General features: G+C 42.9%; 1 protein-coding gene across 4 annotated transcripts in view; it reads left to right on the forward strand.

The window, feature by feature from the left end:
• PDE5A (phosphodiesterase 5A) overlaps positions 1 to 17484 on the forward strand; it is a 187219-nt gene that overhangs the window by 139219 nt on the left and 30516 nt on the right. For all 4 annotated transcript variants that reach the window (XM_043971733.1, XM_043971734.1, XM_043971737.1 and 1 more), the window contains exons 12-14: positions 3626 to 3772; positions 12532 to 12657; positions 16720 to 16814. In XM_043971733.1, coding sequence (XP_043827668.1) covers positions 3626 to 3772; positions 12532 to 12657; positions 16720 to 16814 — 368 coding nt within the window. The remainder of the gene's footprint in view (positions 1 to 3625; positions 3773 to 12531; positions 12658 to 16719; positions 16815 to 17484) is intronic.

A 17484-nucleotide genomic window follows, 5' to 3' on the forward strand; every position in this document is an offset into this window, starting at 1 on the left:
AGGCAGTGATGGTTCACACTTAGGTGTTTACCTGTATCTCAAGTTTGCCAAGTACTTTTTTTTTTTTTTAAGTGAGGCACTTGGGGTTAAGTGACTTGCCCAGGGTCACACAGCTAGCAAGTGTCAAGTGTCTGAGGTCAGATTTGAACTCAGGTCCTCCTGAATCCAGGGCCGGTGCTCTATCCACTGTGCCACCTAGCTGCCCCTCCAAGTACTTTTCCATTCGTTCCTTTCTTAGAGAGAGCAATGCCTGCCACGCAGCAAACACTTAATCAGTACTGGCAGAGGAGTCTAGGAAGCCAGCTAAAAGGTCAGTGCCCATAAGAGTAAACAGGCAAATATGTTTTAAATTATTTCCATCATGTGACTTTCAAATAATAGTCCTATGATTACATATACATACGTATATAACATATAAGTGCCTGTATCAGACATGTCCACTAAACAACGTCCAAGGCTCTAATACGCTCTTGTCCTGAATTGAGGGGAGACACTCACTTTGCCCTGGGGTGCACGCTATCAGAAAGCTTGGACCCTGGCTCCCTGAGTGAGGAGGAGATCTTCTGGCTTGTGGCGAGTGAAGAGAAGCCGTTCTGGCCTCTAGGGATAGAGTGAAGGCTGAGGAAGAAAAGCGTATGCTGAGCTGGCTCAGCCTTTCCCACAACTCTTTGTTCAAGGGGGAACAAACAGCATTCCCTTCCTGGAGCCAGGATCCCCAGGGGAAGCCTTGTGCATGGCTGCTGTCTGCTCCGAGGGTTTACAAGGTGGTCTCACTCCCCTCTCTCACCTCCTTTCTTCCTTGCTCTACTTGTACTGCCTCTGGTATTTCTAGCTGGGATAAACAAGCAAGATGTTTATCCAAACAGTTTAAATCCTCCTCTGTTCCCCTGTGTCTCAGCCCTTAGATCATCTAGCGAAGAGTTATAACATGTATTTCAGTTATAATGTGTACTTATAGTGTGCTTATTTTCTTGTGAATTCTGGTCTTGGGACCAGAATGGAGTCTTCCTGGAGTCATAAGTATTAGGGTTGAAAGAAACCTTACTTGTCATTAAGTGCTGTCCCTGGCTCTATAGATGAAAAACACCGGCCCAACAATGTACAGTGATTCTCCCAGAGTCACACAGATAGCAAGTGTCCAAAGTAGGTTTGAAACCCAGGTCCCTCCTGGCTCCATGTTTAGCATCCTTTTCCATTAAACCTTTTTTGTGCCTGGGAAAAATTGGTGGTCTTGCTTGAGTTACTGCACCAGCCTGACCTATTGTAGTAAAAGCAAAAGGCAGAGATTATCAGGAGAATGTGGCAAGTCCTTAACCTTGGCCAAGATTACTTCTAGGGTGGGGGTGAGGATGGAAGGACATCAGTAAAAAGAAGGGAAAAGGGAGAAAGTGAAGAGAAAGAAGTGGAAAAAGATGAAGACAAAGAAGAAGGAAGAAAAGGAAAAGAAGAAAGAAGACAAAGAAAAAAGGAATAAGATGAAGGTGAAGAAGGAAGAAAAGGAAGAAGACAAAGACAAAGGAAGAAGAAAAAGAATGAAGAAAAGGAAGGAGACAAAGATGAAGGAAGAAGGAGAAGGGAGGAGGAGGAGGAAGAAAAAAGGAAGACAAGAAGAGGAATAAGATGAAGATGAAGAAGGTAGAAAAGGAAGAAGACAAAGATGAAGAAGGAAGGAGGAAGAAGGAGAAGGAAGAAGATGACAATGACAATGATAACAACAGAAGACTGAGTGGAGAGACCCAAGTGGAGGAGGGTTAAGGAGGGTCAGAGGAGAGCAGGAATCTGACCTATCCCCTTTCTTCCTTTCTTTTTCTCCCTCTTTCTTTTCTAGTCTTAGCATCCCTCCACCACCATCATCCCTCAGTCCTATTCAAGACCATTTCATAGAGGCTTGATAGATCAAAGCCATTGACCTCAGTGTGAATCAGCTCAGCCCCACCCAGGAGACGTTTATTGCCACCCGCTGAGGTTATTGACCCTGGTTAGTGGCCAGTAGGCAGCACAAGGCTGTGAAGGAACCATTTCTGCTTCCGGGGTTCAATGTTTATTCCAGGTGGCAGTGCCAGATAGCTGAGGCAGTGTGGTTCAGTAGAAGGGGATTGATCTGGTATTAAAGGATCTGGATTGAAATCTTTGTAACTTTAAGCAAGTCACTTTCTATGTTTGGACCTCAGGTTTGGACTAGAGAATTGCTCAAGGCACCTCCCATTTCTAAAGCATTTCATCTTTTCCTCCCCACCCACTTTCATCCAAGAGGGAGCATGAGCTAGTGACTAGAATGTGGGACTTGGGATCAAGAGACCCAGATGAGAATCCAGCCTCAGATTTTTATGAGCTATGCAGTCATGGGGGAGTGGCTTGGTTGCTCGGTGGAAAGAGTGCCAGGCCTTGAGTGAGGAAGGCTCATCTTCCTGAGTTCAAATCCCACCTCAGACACTTGCTAGCTGAGTGACTGGGCAAGTCACTTCACCCTGTTTCCCTAAGTTTCCTCATCTCTAAAATGAGCTAGAAAAAAACCCCAAATGGGATCATGAAGAGTTAATCATGACTGAAAAATGACTCAACCACACTGCAGTCATGGGCAAGTCACAAACTCTGAGCCTCAGATTCTTTGTCTGCAAAATGAGAATAATCATAATTGTGCTACCTACCTGACAGGGTTCTTATAAGGAAAATAAGTGCATGGGAAACTTAAAAAAAAAAAAACAGGCTTGTGATTTTATTGGTATGGAGAAATTCCCACGTGGTGACTTCCTCCAACAATGCTGATCAGTAACTTATTTGAAACTTGCCATCTTAGAGAACTATCCTAGGGCAGTGGGAGGTCAAATCACCAAGCCATTTAATCACATGCAGGACTTGAACCTAGGTCTTTCAGGCTCCAAGACATGTTGCTCCCAAAAGCTCTATGGAAATGTGGATTGGCATGATGACAACCTTCTAGCAAGGAGAGGGGTTACTTGGCTCAGAGATTTAGAGCCAGGGAGGGGAGGGGGACCTTCAAGTCCTGTACCCCCATCTTACAGATGAGGAAACTGACCCAAAAATGTTAGGTAACTATCCTGGAATTGCATAGCTAGTGATTAGATGAAATGGGATTTGAACACAGGTTCTTTCTGACTCCAGGTCAACTGCCCAGTAGGATGCTACCATAAAATAAGATACTGTAGTGGTTTGCCATTTCCTTCTCCAGCTCATTTTACAAATGAGGAAACTGAGGCAAATAAGCTTAAGTAACTTGCCCAGGGTCACACAGCTAGCAAGTATCTGAGGCCAGATTTGAACTCGGGTCCTCCTGATTCCAGGCCCAGTGCTCTATTCACTGCACCACTTAGCCAGAGTTTGTTTTATTCAGTAACACACCACTAAGCATCCATCCTCCCTCATCTTTCTAAGTGGTTCCATATCCCCAGGAGTGAGAAGAGAGCAGATGTTTGGGGGCACAAATGGGGGAGGAGAATTCTTTACTGAGCAACTTGAAACCACTTAAAATATTCTAGAGGGGTGGAATGACAGTTTTGGCTTTGCCAACAGAGCAGAGAACCTTCCTGAAAGGCAGCAGCTATGACTGCTGACTCCTGTGTTTTCTTGTTTTTTTGCCTGCCTCCTCCCACCCTCTCCCATTAAGGCCGCCATGATACCATCCGCCCAGACCCTCAAGATAATGGACTTCTCCTTCAGTGACTTCGAGCTCTCCGATTTGGACACGGCCCTCTGCACAATTCGGATGTTCACTGACCTCAACCTCGTGCAGAATTTCCAGATAAAACACGAGGTAAGAGGAAAGGGGAGGGGCGGGACAAGAGGGATTATTCAAAGTCAGTGATTCAGAGGCTATTTTTGTCCTGTGTAAAACTGAATTTGTGAAAACAAAGATGATTTGGATAGCTCAATGACCCAACTTCACCAGCAATAGTGCTCAGCTTTGGTGCCTCCCCAGAATCTAGTCACATGGCAAACCAGTGCCACCCAACGCCTGTTTGGGGAACTGAGGGAAATGTGTGATATCAGGCTAGGCATGGGTCCATAGACTGCTGCCACCAGAAAGGACCTTCCGGAATGAAGCAGTCTCTCCTTTGAGTAGGGCCCACATGAATCTTTCCACTCAGCCACAAATTCCTCTGTGAGGAGTCTGTAAAAACTCCCTGTACTTTCAACACTAATGGCCTGCTTCAGGCAACCCTGTTTAGATTTAGCCTCAGTTTCTCTTCTGTGAGTGGTACAACGGAAAGAGCCCTGGACATAACATCCGAGGACACCGGCATGTTGGCACATCTGTAGTCCCTGCTCTGGGGGAGGCTGAGGCTGGTAGATCTCTCGAGCTCAGGGAGTTCTGAACTGCTCGGGGCGGCACTAGGTCCACACTAAGTCCACTAAGGGGGAGCAACCTAGCCTAGGTTGGAAAGAGGACAAGGCAGGGTCTTCATGCTGATCAATAGAGGGGTCAAGCCTATGAGAGATCAGTACACCTCCAACCTTGGAGAGATACAGACCCAGTCTCCAAACAAATAAATAGAGTCAGGGGTTCTGGGTTCATTTCTCATCCTTGTGACTTCCCTTAGCCTGAATTTCCTCATATGTAAAATGACAAGGTTGGACCAGATGATAACTGAGACCTCTTCCTACCCTGTATTTATGATTCTAGGATTGTTTTGTTTAAACTTGAAATTTTATTTTATTTTGGATTAAGAAGCATTTATTTACTCTCCTTCCTGTACCCTCCCAGAAGAAAAAGAAAGAAAAATGAGACCTATAGTCAAGCAAAACATACTCCCTCATTGGCCATGTCCAGAAGTGTGTGTGTGTGTGTGTGTGTGTGTGTGTGTGTGTTTCTGCACCCTGAGTCACTCACCTCTCTGCTAGGAAGTAGAAGCTTGTTACATCATTGGCCCTCAGCAATCATGGTGGATCATTGCATGGTATGAGCTTATTAAGCTAAGTTGTCCATTCAAAACTTGAAGACAGTTTTTCATTTTCTCAGACGTCCTCTTTCAATGACTTCCAAAATGCCAGTGGCTTAAATATTTTTTATATTTGCTCATGGGCCCTCATCCCAAATGCTTCCAACATTTGTCATTTCATTGCTGTTTGGATTCTCTTCTCTGATGGTGGTTGCAACCTTGCCTTGCCTCAGTCGATGGTATCTATGAGTTGCTGTAACCAAAAACCTCATTACACCACAGCCAGGTGGTGAGTCTTCCCGTGGCTGCATAGGCCTGCTTTCTCAACTGTAAGATGAGTCACTTTCCTCTTTCCCAACGTTGTTGTTGCTGCTGCTACTATTGTTATTATTATTATCATTGCTGTTGTTGTTATTGTTGTTTTAAAATTAGCCCCATTGCCTGCCTCAGCTCACTCCAGGCTTTCCATCTCCTGTCATTCATTATTCTTCCAGGCCCAGGCCACATTGTTATATTCACCTTCCATGACCTGATCTCCTTCCATCTTCTGTACATATATATCTCTTTAAAAATCTGAGCTGGTCCAGGGGTAGCCATATCAGTCTCTTTTTAAAAATCACCCTTCCCCTTTTCTTTTCTCCTTATTCAAACCATTACTGTGCCCATCAGAACTTTTGATTCCTCATGAGCCAACTTCCCTGAAAAATACTAAGCCACAGAATCCTGCATCTTTTTTCTCAAAACTCTTTTGAAATTTGTTCTTCTATCTAGGGCACATGGCCAACAGTAGTTGGCTTTTATCCCTTTTATCATGAGCTCTGTGTGAAGGGCTTTAAATGCCAGTTTCTATTAGATCCTAGAGGTGATGGGATGCCTGATCTGTCTAAATTGGAATTTATTGCGTAGGGTGGCCACGTGAAGGATGGATTGGAGTGGGTAACAGACAAGTCAGGAAGAATAATTAGGAGTTAATTGTCCAGATGAGAGGTGATGAGAGCCTGTGCTAGCGTGGTGGCTATATAAGTAGAGAAGAGGGGAAGTTTATGAGTAATATTATCGAGGTCAAAACAATAAGATTTGGAAACTGATAGGATTTGGGGGGAGGAATGGAGTTGGGAATACAATAAGGTTGGGAACCTGGGTGACTCTAAGGATGGTGATGCCTACAGAAGGGTCATATTCTCTGTGATATTTGAGTTTGAGAATGTGTCACCACCTTCTCCAGTTTCAGCTTAGATTTGCGGATCTCCAACCAAACCAGATTTTACTTGTCTTTGTTAAGTATGCTCCATCTCCATCCAAGAACCCATCATTCTTATATTGCTAGCTGTGGTGCAGAAATCAAAATCTTTTCCTTAGATTCTTTCTTTTTGGCCTCATGTCTAATTCCCAAATCTGCCTTTCTTTTCCATTAGTAGTAAAGAAAACAAATCTTAATTTTTACCCACTGATGTTTGCCTGGAATTTCTCTGTAGCTCTTTCTAGTCTCAGTTTTCTTCTGATGCTACCTCTGGGGAAGGGTCTGACAAGCATCCTGGGCTGTCCGTCCATTCCAAAATAGATGCTGTAGGAAGTGATGGCTCTCTCTGTTTACCAGGTTGACATATTAGATCAGCAGAACTTACTGCCCCATCTGCAAGATATCTTCTATCATCACTACACAGCTCTCATGGCTGACCACTGCTAGTTAGTGACACCTGCAGACCCACCTCATCATTCCTTGGCACATAAGCTGATTCTAACCCCCAAGGCTGTCCAATGACCCACCCCACACACAAGGAGCCTCACAGCTACTCTCTCCAAATGAGAAATTATCCTTCTCACCCCTCTCTGGGTAACATTCTTTTAACCTTCGTCCTCCTGATCCAGGCTACAATTCCCCTTGGCTTCTACACATCCTTTTCCTTCTTTCTTTCCTCATTGAAGTACTTCTACTATCATTCTTTCAGGAGCTCTTCATTCTGCTTCTGACCTCTCAGCTGACCACCCCATCTCCTTGATCCTCTCTGCATGGTCCTGACAACATTCCTTTTTGGTTCTGCCTCCCCAGAACAAAACTCCTTTTCCTGGAGATCTCTCCCCTAAAGGGGTTTTTATTTGTTTTATTTTGTTTCTTGGTACCTGTAGAGTTTAGCACAATGCCTGCAGCTAGATGATGGAGCTTAGAGTCAGACTTATTAGCTATGTGACCTTGGGCAAGTCACTTAACTGACATCTATCTCAGTTTCCTTAACTGTAAGATTGAGATAATAATAACCTATCTCCCCGGGTTGTTGTGAGAATCCAATGAGATCATGTTTGGAAAGTGCTTTGGCTCACAGCAGGTGCTAGATAAATGCTTGTTTCTTTCCTTGCTGGCATGTAATAAAAGCTTCCCTTCCCTTCCCTTCCTGAATGCCCCTAAAGCTCTGTTCTGGGTCCTCTTCTCTGCTCTCTCCAGGCAGTGTCATTACCACCAGTGGATTTAGTCATCATCTCTAACCAGATGACTCCTACATATACGTATCCGGTGCTAGTCTTTCCACTGACATCTGGCTGCTTATCACTAATTGCCTGGGCAGTGGAGAGAGTGCTGGGTGTAAAGTCAGGAAGACTCATCTTCCTAAATTTAAATCTGGCCTCAGACGCTTCCTAGCTGTGGACCCTGGGCAAGTCACAACCCTGTTTGCCTCAGTTTCCTCCTCTGTAAAATGATCGGGAGAAGGAAATGGCAAACCACTCCAGTATCTTTGCCAAGAAAATCCCGGTTGGGGTCACAACTAAAATGATTGAACAACAATTGCCTACTGCACATTTCTATTGGGATTCACCATGGGCATGTCAAACTCACTATATCAAAAACAAAACTCATTCTTTATCATTCCCTCCAAACCCATTCCTCTTCTTAACTTCCCTCTTTTTGCAAAGGCCTTTCCAGTCACCTAGATTGACAGTCGTCCTCATTTCCTCCTAATCCATTGCTGAGTGACGCCATCACATCTCTCACATCTGTACCCTTTTCTCCACTAATGACCACCACCTTCATTCAGGCCTTCATCACCTAGCACCTGCCAGAGAGTCTCTCCCTTCTCTAGTCAGTCTTCCATGAATGACAAAGAGATTTTCATAAAGCACAGGTCTGTGTAACACCCCACCACCACCACCACACACAAATATACACATATATACACATGCAAATAAACGCACCAAGATCGAATATAAAGCCCTCTTTTTTTGGCATTCAAAGCCCTTGACCATCCCACAGCTTCCTATTTTTCCAATCTTCTTACACTTTCCTCTCTACAAACTATGATCCAGCAACACCTGTCTTCTTGCTGTTCTTTGCAAAAATCACTCCATTTCCCCTCTCTTTCCTTTTTTTAAAAATAAAAGTATTTTATTATTTTCCAGTTATATGTAGAGATAGTTTTCAACATTTGTTTATATAAGACTTCCAATTTCAAATTTTTCTCCCTCCCTCTCCCCCTCCCCTAGACAGCAGGTAATCTGATATTCTCTTTCCCTTTTCAAACTTGTCATTCCCCCCCCACCCCGCCCTGTACCTGGAGATGGATTCACATTTTCTTCCTTACCTTCTTTCCCAAGCTAACTCCAATGTACCTTCCCAGCTTTATTATACATTACTGCCTACCATACATTCTTTGTTCTAGCCAAATTGGACTTCTAGATGTTGCTCATGCATGACAATCCCTCTCCTATCTCTAAGCTTTTGTGTGATCCCTTCAGGTTCTAAGAGATCTATCACCCTAATCTTAATTTAGTAGCCTAAGATTCACTGTTTTTGCCAGGGATGGAGGGGAGGGTTACAGTGCCTCACATAAATCAGGTACTTTATAAATGTTTGTGGATTTAAATTGGTTGTCTGACACACTATTGACTCACTGAGCTTGCCATCTTCTGCTTATATCCCCTTACACATCCTCCAAGAGACTCTAGCCAACTTGCTGGATATCTTCTGCTAATTCTTATGGTGAGATAGATATTAGGAGGACTCAAACAAAATTCCTTTTCTTCATTCCTTCTTTATTCCCTTCCTTCCTTCCCTTTTTCTTTCCTTCCTTCCTTCTTTACATTGCAACTCTTCCTCATTAAAATCCACTTGATGCACAAGACCCATGATATCATTGATCCTCTTCAAAAATGAAGAACAAACAACAAGTTTTGTGGGCTGTGTTGACTTCTTCTAGAGGATTTGGCTGAGCTCTTTATCATATTTCCTCCTCTTCTTTCTCTTAGACTTATGTTTGTACAACTGTTGGACACACCATTATCTTCATGGCATACTCTTTGCCTTTGCTCCTCTTGCACACTTCAAAGAAAAATGATGATTGGGCCATGAAATGATGTTTCCTGATTACTTGAATGAAAGCACCTCCTTACCACTGCCTCCCATTTCTACACAGAATCCATATGCCTTCCTTCCACTGAGATTTAACTTCTTTCATATTCTGGTTTCGTTCCTGGTGAAAATATAAATAAATAAATGAGCCTATTGGTCATTGACAACAGAGCTCACATTGAGGGCTCCACGTAAAAAGTTCAGTGGTCACCAGATCATATGTGTGGATCTGCATGGGACCCCAGAGGCCATGTAGTCTGACCCCCTCATTTTTCACACAGATCTGGAACCTCATGCTCTCTGAGCCTGAGGCCCAGAGAGGCTAAGAGACTTGACCAGGGTCACACAGCTAATGAGTGTGTCAGAATTTGAACTGGGGTCTTCCTGGTCTACTGTGTCTAAGTTAAGCTGCCTTTTCACTGTGGTAGAAAAACTCCCTGATTCTTAGCACCTATCTGCCCCACCCCCCTGCTCTGCCACCATCCCTGAAGAGGCAGAAGGAGGCCAACCAGGACTGAGGGTCATTTTGCTTTTCTCTTTATTTCTTCGGTTGCCATAGCCAAAAATTCTATCAGAAGAGGAAAAGAAAGAATCTAAGAGACCTCTGGCTTCTGAATGTCATTTTGGATGCTTTCCAACATCACATGTACTTCAAGGTGTTTGCTGATCGCTGTAAATGTTTGAGTCCATAAATCAGTCTCCAGGTCGTCTTGTTTATTTCCCATGCTCCTTTCTTATAGAACAAGAAGTTTCTAGAACACAACACAGTGTGCTACCCTAAGCTATTCTTCCTCTCCAAACAAAGTTCCCAGCCCTAGCTTAAAGTCCTCCCAAGGACATTGGTTTTATCTTTCTTATCCACAGAAATCCCCTTTTTCCCAGGGATGCTCTCTTCTGGATTACTATCACCATGATCAAGTAATCAAAAATGGAATTGGTAACTCATCTTACAAAGTGATACCCAAGACACATGGGTTCTTAGCTTGGAGCACATGAACTTTTTAAAACTATATTTTGACACATGTATTTCAATAGAATTGATTTCCTTTGCAAGCCTACATATTTTGTTTTAGCCATTTTAAAAATATTATTCTGAGAAGATGCTTCCTCAGACTGCCCAAGATGTCATGGGGACACACATACAAAAGGCTGAGTCTCTGATCTAGGCCTTAAGCACCCCACTAACCCCCTTTGTACGGTAGCTTTGGAAGGTACTACCTGAGCCTGCGCTTTCAACCTAGTCTTTTAAGGGCCATGGGACAATTGGGTCTCATTGCCACCCTCTCATGAGCAGAGGTGGTGGAACAATCTCAATGGTGGAATGATGCCAATGGGACCTCATGCTAACAGGGAATCATGCCACTGATAGAGGAAGAGCTAGCCTGTGGGTCTTCTGCCATCATCCTCACCAGGTTGACCATTGACCATGGGGTAGTGTTTTCCCTTGAAGATCTGGAAAGTTTGTCTTTTCAGATCCCATAAGAAAGGAGGTGTTCTTGGCATTTGGAGCACCTGACATACAGAAAGGAGGACTCTTGGTGTCCTCAATTCACAGAGGATGTGACTGATCCCACCCATTCAAAGACCAAGCAAGGCTTTGAGGCCACCATCAGCAGAGCAACCGACCTTGTACCCAGTAACTCTGGAAATTTTATGGAGAATACCATGTAAGGGCTGAAACACACCCAAGTTATGAGACTTTGAACAGATTTTATTTTCCATCTTTAAAAATGTTTTTTAAATAGAGTCTGTGAGGGTTTATTTTGCACAGAAATAAAATCCTTTCATTGTAAATTGGTAATGACTCTGAAGGGTGTGTGCAGTGCAACATTTCATAAAAATCCTGGTTTCAGCTTTGGCTGGAGATCATTAACTCCAACATCCCGACCTTGTGGAGGAAATATGATTCAAAGGAAAGAGCACTGCATTTGGAGTTAGAGGGCTTGGGTTCAAATGTTGACTCTGCCTCTGGTTACCTATATGACCGTGGGCAAAGCCCATCTTTGAATAGCTTTGGTTTTCCCTTTTTGAAAAACGCATGGGATTGGACCAGAGAGGACCAAGACCTGACTATGCCACTTAATACCTGTGTGACCTTGGGCAAGTCACTTATTCTGCCTCTGAGTGCCCATCTTGCTCTATGAAACCAAGGAAGTCCACAGAAGGACTTGCTTGAGGTCAGCCAGTGAGTAACAGAGTGCTGGACTGCCCTATCCACTTCGCCACACTGCTGAACCCAATGAAAGAGAGAGAGAGAAAGAGAGAGAGAGAGAGAGAGAGAGAGAGAGAGAGAGAGAGAAAGAGAGGGAGAGAGAGAGAGAGAAAGAAGAGGAGAAGAGAGTGGGGGGGAGAGAGGAGAAAGTGGAGAGAGAACGAAAGTGAGAGTAAGACAGACAGACAGACCTAAAAGCCATGGTGGTGGTGAGAGGAATAATTTGTGTACCCCTATTTTTTAAAATTTCATTTATGTATGTATGTATGTATGTATTTATTTATTTATTTTCATTTTCAACATTTGTTTGGATAAGATTTCCAATTTCGAATTTTTCTCCCTCCCTTCCTCTCCTCCCTCCCCGCCTCCTCTAGACAGCAGGTTATCTGATATAGGTTATATAACTATATAGTAACATTAAATATTTCTGCATTAGTCATGTTATATGAGAAAAATCAGAGCAAAAAGGAAAAACCTCAAAAAAGAAAAACAACAGCACCAAAAACAAAAGAAATAGTATGGTCCAATCAGCATCCATATTCCACAGTTCCTTTTTTTTTTTTCTGGATTTGGAGAGCCTTTTCTATCATGAGTCCTTTGGAACTTTCTTGTACCATTGTATTGGTGAGAAGAATCTAGTCTATCACAGCTGATCAACACATAATGTTGATGATACTGTGTGTGTACCCCTATTTTATTCTAATCACCATTAGTTTAGTGTGATTTTATAGGGGTAGTGATTATTTGTGTTATACTTATCTATTAAGATATGTTCAATCTAGTCTAGTCTGTGTCTAAATGCCTTCCTAGCAGTGTTGAGTGGATAGGGTAGGTGGGCAGAGCTTTGAGGACTTAACCTCTTCTGGGATAGTGCTGACAGCTTCTGGGAATGCCTTTATATTTGGATCTCATGTATAAGATTATATGGGGGAATTTTTTTAAAAAATATTATATTGGCACATAATCTCTAGGTAAGTAGGTTGAAGGGGGAGGAAAGAAGAGACACACAGAGAGTCAGACAATGAATAAATGTGAATTCGAATTTCACATGTAACTAAATGAAAGTCCCATTTCCTTCCAAGGTTCTTTGCAGGTGGATTCTAAGCATCAAAAAGAATTATAGGAAGAACGTAGCCTACCACAACTGGCGGCACGCCTTCAACACTGCCCAGTGCATGTTTGCTGCATTAAAGTCCGGGAGAATTCAGGTAGGTGCCCCTCCCTTCTCTCACTGCTCAAGGCCATACCTCTGACCTCTCTCATTTTTAATGCCAAGGTAGTTTACTGAAAATTAGATTTAGTCCATTCCCTGTATGTTCCCAGATTGAGAAAGCTCTCAGACCCATGCCTTAAGAGGATCAGTTGAAGGAACTGCTCCTACTGCAGAACACTTGGGGGAATAGGATCACCGTCCTCAAAGGTTTGAAGGGCTGACAGCTGGAGGAGAGATTAGACTTGTTCTATTTGGTCCAGAGACCAGAGCCAGGAGCCAGGATGTTTTGAGAGGCTTGATGTCCAGAAAACTTCCTAACAATTGTTGTTTTCCAGTTGTTTTAGTCGTGTCTGATTCTTCAAGACCTCATTTGGGTGTTCTTGGCAAAGATACTGGAGTGATTTGCCCTTTCCTTCTCCAACTCATTTTCCAGATGAGGAAACTGAGGCAAACAGGGTGAAGTGACTTGCCCAGGGTCACACAGCTAGTAAGTGTCTGAGGCCAGATTTGAACTCAGGTCTCCTTGATTCCCGGCTAAGCACTGTATCAGCTGTGCCACCTCGCTGCTCTCCAAAGCTGAGACTGGAGGTGATGGGTTTCCATTCCATGGATGTCTTTAAGCGTAAGCTGGTTATCCACCCATTGAATATGCTGTAAAAGTCCTTGTTTTTCATGTGCAGGTTAGACCAGATGCCCCGGAGGCCCCTTCCATGCTTGAGATATGATGATTCTCTTACATTCCACAGTTTTCATTGTTGCTGAAGGAAGAACAAAACAGCAACATTTAAACTCATTGTGGAGGTCTTTTGTTGTATACAGAGTATCTTTATTTCCACAATTTCTGATTTCACCCATTGGGGTGTACTTTCTTCCAGTGCAGATCACAGCCCATTTAAACCTATGTATCATGTAAATGACCTCTCAAAAAAGGAATTGGTTTCCTGTAACCCCGTCACATAAACTCTGAAGGATGATAATTGACAGTTGTTGTTATTTAGTTGTTTTCTGTCATGTCTGACTCTTTGTGACCCCTTTTGGGATTTTCTTGTCAAAAATACTGGAATGGTTTGCCAAATCCTTCTCCAACTCATTTGACAGATGAGGAAACTGAGGCAAACAGGATGAAGTGACTTGCCCAGGGTCACACACCTAGTAAGTGACTGAGGCCGAATTGGTACTCAGGTCTTCCTGACACCAGGGTTGGTTCTCTATCCACTGCAGTGCCACCTAGCTGCCCCAATTGTCAATAGAGAACAGTACTGATGGTGTTAATAGGAAAGAGTGACATATCTCCCCTTCTTTATTCTCACCCTGCAAGGGGTCAGGGACACCAGTCTGGAAACTGAGAGACATGGATTCAATCACTGGCACCATCACCAACGAGGGGTGTGACTTTGGATAAGTCCTTTCACCTTCTGAGCTTCAGTCTCCTTGTCTATTAAACGATTGAATCCTGGTCCTGCTGCTTAATCATGTGTCATTCTGGATGAGTTCAGCCCTCTGAGTTGAAAACAAATCACATGTTAATTTCATCACAGTTCTGATTAAAGAGCTTAAGTTTTAAAAGTCAGATTTGTATTATAGAGACAGTTTGATACAGGTGGATATTGTTACAGAAGATAGTTATCTTAAGGAAATGGCAATTATCACTGTATTATTCAGGCTCTTTAAAAATATGTAAATAAATTTGTGCCTCAGTTTCCTCATCTGTAAAGTGAGAGGGTTGCACTGGATGGCTTCTAAGGTTCCTCTTCCAACTTGACTTCCAATTGTCCCTTTGGAGCTCTATGAAACATGTAGAAGTCAGAGAAAGTGTCTGTAAAGGAAAAGATTTGCATCAACTGCTAAAGGATTGAATATATTACTACTATTATAGATGACTATTTTGATGCCTAAAAGATTAGCAGGGCCACCAGGATGCCTAAGGACAGTCAGACTGGCCCAGATCAGAAACAGAGCAAGTCAAAGTTTCCGTGCTGGTCAGCAGTGCTGTACCTCCATGCTGGGAAAGATAGAAATGTCAAGTCTCCAATGAAAATAAAATAATCAGTATTATGAGTGGCTGGTTGTAGAAATATCACACACCAGGTGGATACATTACATTTTAAGTGGCAGGCTGTATTAATGGGAAATCCATCAGTGGGGCTCAAGAGCCAAAGAATGAGTAGGAGGAGTTATTTCCCAATGGGATTCTCAATTGGATTCCCCTTGGGACTCTGTGAGTGTTTGATTGTAACCATCTGGAGGAGTTTGAGTATAACCATATGGTGGTGTTCTATCTCTGGCAATCTAGACCTACCAGGGCGAGGGCACAATGGTAAACCAACCTAGAGAAGAGCAGGTGTTCATACTATCATGCAAGGTGTAATATATCATACTGTACCAAGAGCACCACTCAACCACCGATGCCCAACACAGCATTCTCACAGTGAGCAACATGCCATTTACAGGGGACATCTTTACCTAAGTTCACAAAGATCCCTTTATGCTTCTTTGTTTTCCAAAGATGACACCTTCTTGATATCCTACAGGAAACCTGTTGGATTAAAAAAAGAAGAAGAAGAACATTACAAATACTATTGAATATAATGAGGTTAAGGGTCACACCGATTGGCCAAAGGAGCAGGTAAAGATGGCTGATCAGAGGACTTTACAAGGGAACTTTGCCACATCAGGGATGTTTGCAGACCAGTTCCTTCCCAGGTTGAAATCTAAATGGTCCTCTGGCCTCTTCTTGCTAACTTTAGGGGAGTTGATTAGCCCAACTAAGTAGGGTCTGATTTCATCATGTGGCAGAAAAGTTTGGCTTGGGGGCGGGGGTGAGGGGTGGGGGGACACACACTGTTTAAATGGATTTTACAGAGGAAAAATAATAGAAATAAAGAGATTTCATATAGATAGACATATATCCACATGCTTACATATGAGTATGTATTTATATAGGTATGTATATGTGTACATATATACACATATTATATATACATATACATATTACATATATGTGTGTGTGTATGTTTTGTTAAAAGTCTGAAAAGTTACCATTGCTAGTTTCATAGGCTTCTGGTTTTCATTGGCTAGATTTTACGGAGGGATTGTTTTCAAAATACTTGGATAAAATGTCTCAGCGATAGTTTTCCTTTTCTAGCTTCTAGCCAGTTATACAAAGTTTTCCAAACATCTTGGTGCATTTTTAAGCTACTCAAAGTTATTAAAGGCAGGGACGGGGGAGCTGTTAAAGTTTATTATGGGGTAAACATCCAAAAGCTCAAATTTGGATTTTTCCCTCCTGGAAATAAAGAGTATATGAGATCCCCTTTAGTGTTAAATCCAAGAGTCTATTATGTTATATTCCCTGTGTAAAACTATTTAGTGCTAGCTAGGTCTCAGAAAGGAGCTAAAGATTGTTAACTCTCCATTATCCTTCCTAATAGAAGAAAAGCTAAATAATAGATGTCACAAAACTTTTTTCCTTCATTTTATACCTTTTGACCATCAGATTTTCTTTTCTCTTAATGACTTGTTCAGGTTAATATTCAAATGAGTCTATGTTCTAATACTCTACCTCAGCTGTGTTCAGTGGGGATTGGAGGCAGGGTGTCTGAGCACCGAGGCAAAGCCCAGTAATTTCAAGGGTTCTAGGTATGTCTACCCCACAACTGGTTAGTGGACACCAGGTTGATTGCCTAAAATGCCTGCATCATGGTGTTCTGAAAGAACTGGACAGATGTTCTCGGGAATCCTAATTACATCTTTGGATAAAGGCCATTGTAACCAGCACTATCCATGAGGCTGAATTATGGCTGATTCACTTCAGCCTGTGAAGTATTCCCATGTTACAGGTGAGGAAACTGAGGTAGATAGAGGTTAAGTGAATTGCCCAGGGTCACACAAGTAGTGTGTGTCATTACATTGCTATGTACAGTGTTCTGACTATACCAGCAGCTATTGGGCTCATGGCAGAAACCTACCCACAAAACTTAATCCGATCCCCATGGCTGTGATGTGCCCAGCATTCATACTTCTTCCTCTTTGTGTGTGTGTCCCCTTGTATTCAAAGAGTCGGCTGACCGACCTGGAGATCCTGGCCCTGCTCATCGCAGCCCTGAGTCATGACCTGGACCACAGAGGGGTGAACAACTCTTATATACAGAGGTAAGTGCATCCCCCAAGGGCAGAGAGCAGACCTCATGCTTTGGCTTAAATGTCGGAGAGGCCTTCTTCTTCAAAACCATAGCAAACACTTGACTTTTGTGTCCCATTCATCCAGTAAACTATGGAGCAGACACTGTGCATGGGGAGGATACAGTGTATAAACATTTTTTAAAAACAGCCTCTGCCTACAAGGAGCTTACAATCCAATGGGTACTTGCTTTACCTGAAATATCAAGGCAGCCTTGGAGTCATTTAAGGACCCTGGTATCTGACTCCCTGAGGCCCAGAGAGTGACTTGGGGCACATCTGGGATGTGAGCCTAAGTCTTTGGTCTGAAGAGGTGGCAGGTTGTAATAGATAGAGTGCTGGCCTTGGCATCAGAAGATTTGGGTTCAAATCCTGCCTCTGACCTTTACTATCTGTGGAATAATGGACATTTTACCCTTTCTGAGCCTCAGTTTCTTTGTCTGTAAAATGGGGACAGTAACAGCACTTATCTCACCCAGTCATTGTGAAGATCAAGTGGGATAATGCGTGTAAAGTGCCTTGGAAACCTTAATATACCATATAAATGTTGGCTGTTGTAATGATTATCTTACTTAAGAATAGCTGTAATGGTGGTGAGGTGATGACCCCATCAAATAGAGAAGAATGAGGTCATCGTAACTGA

Source organism: Dromiciops gliroides, chromosome 6 (assembly GCF_019393635.1).
Source record: "Dromiciops gliroides isolate mDroGli1 chromosome 6, mDroGli1.pri, whole genome shotgun sequence".
NCBI classification, from domain to species: domain Eukaryota; kingdom Metazoa; phylum Chordata; class Mammalia; order Microbiotheria; family Microbiotheriidae; genus Dromiciops; species Dromiciops gliroides.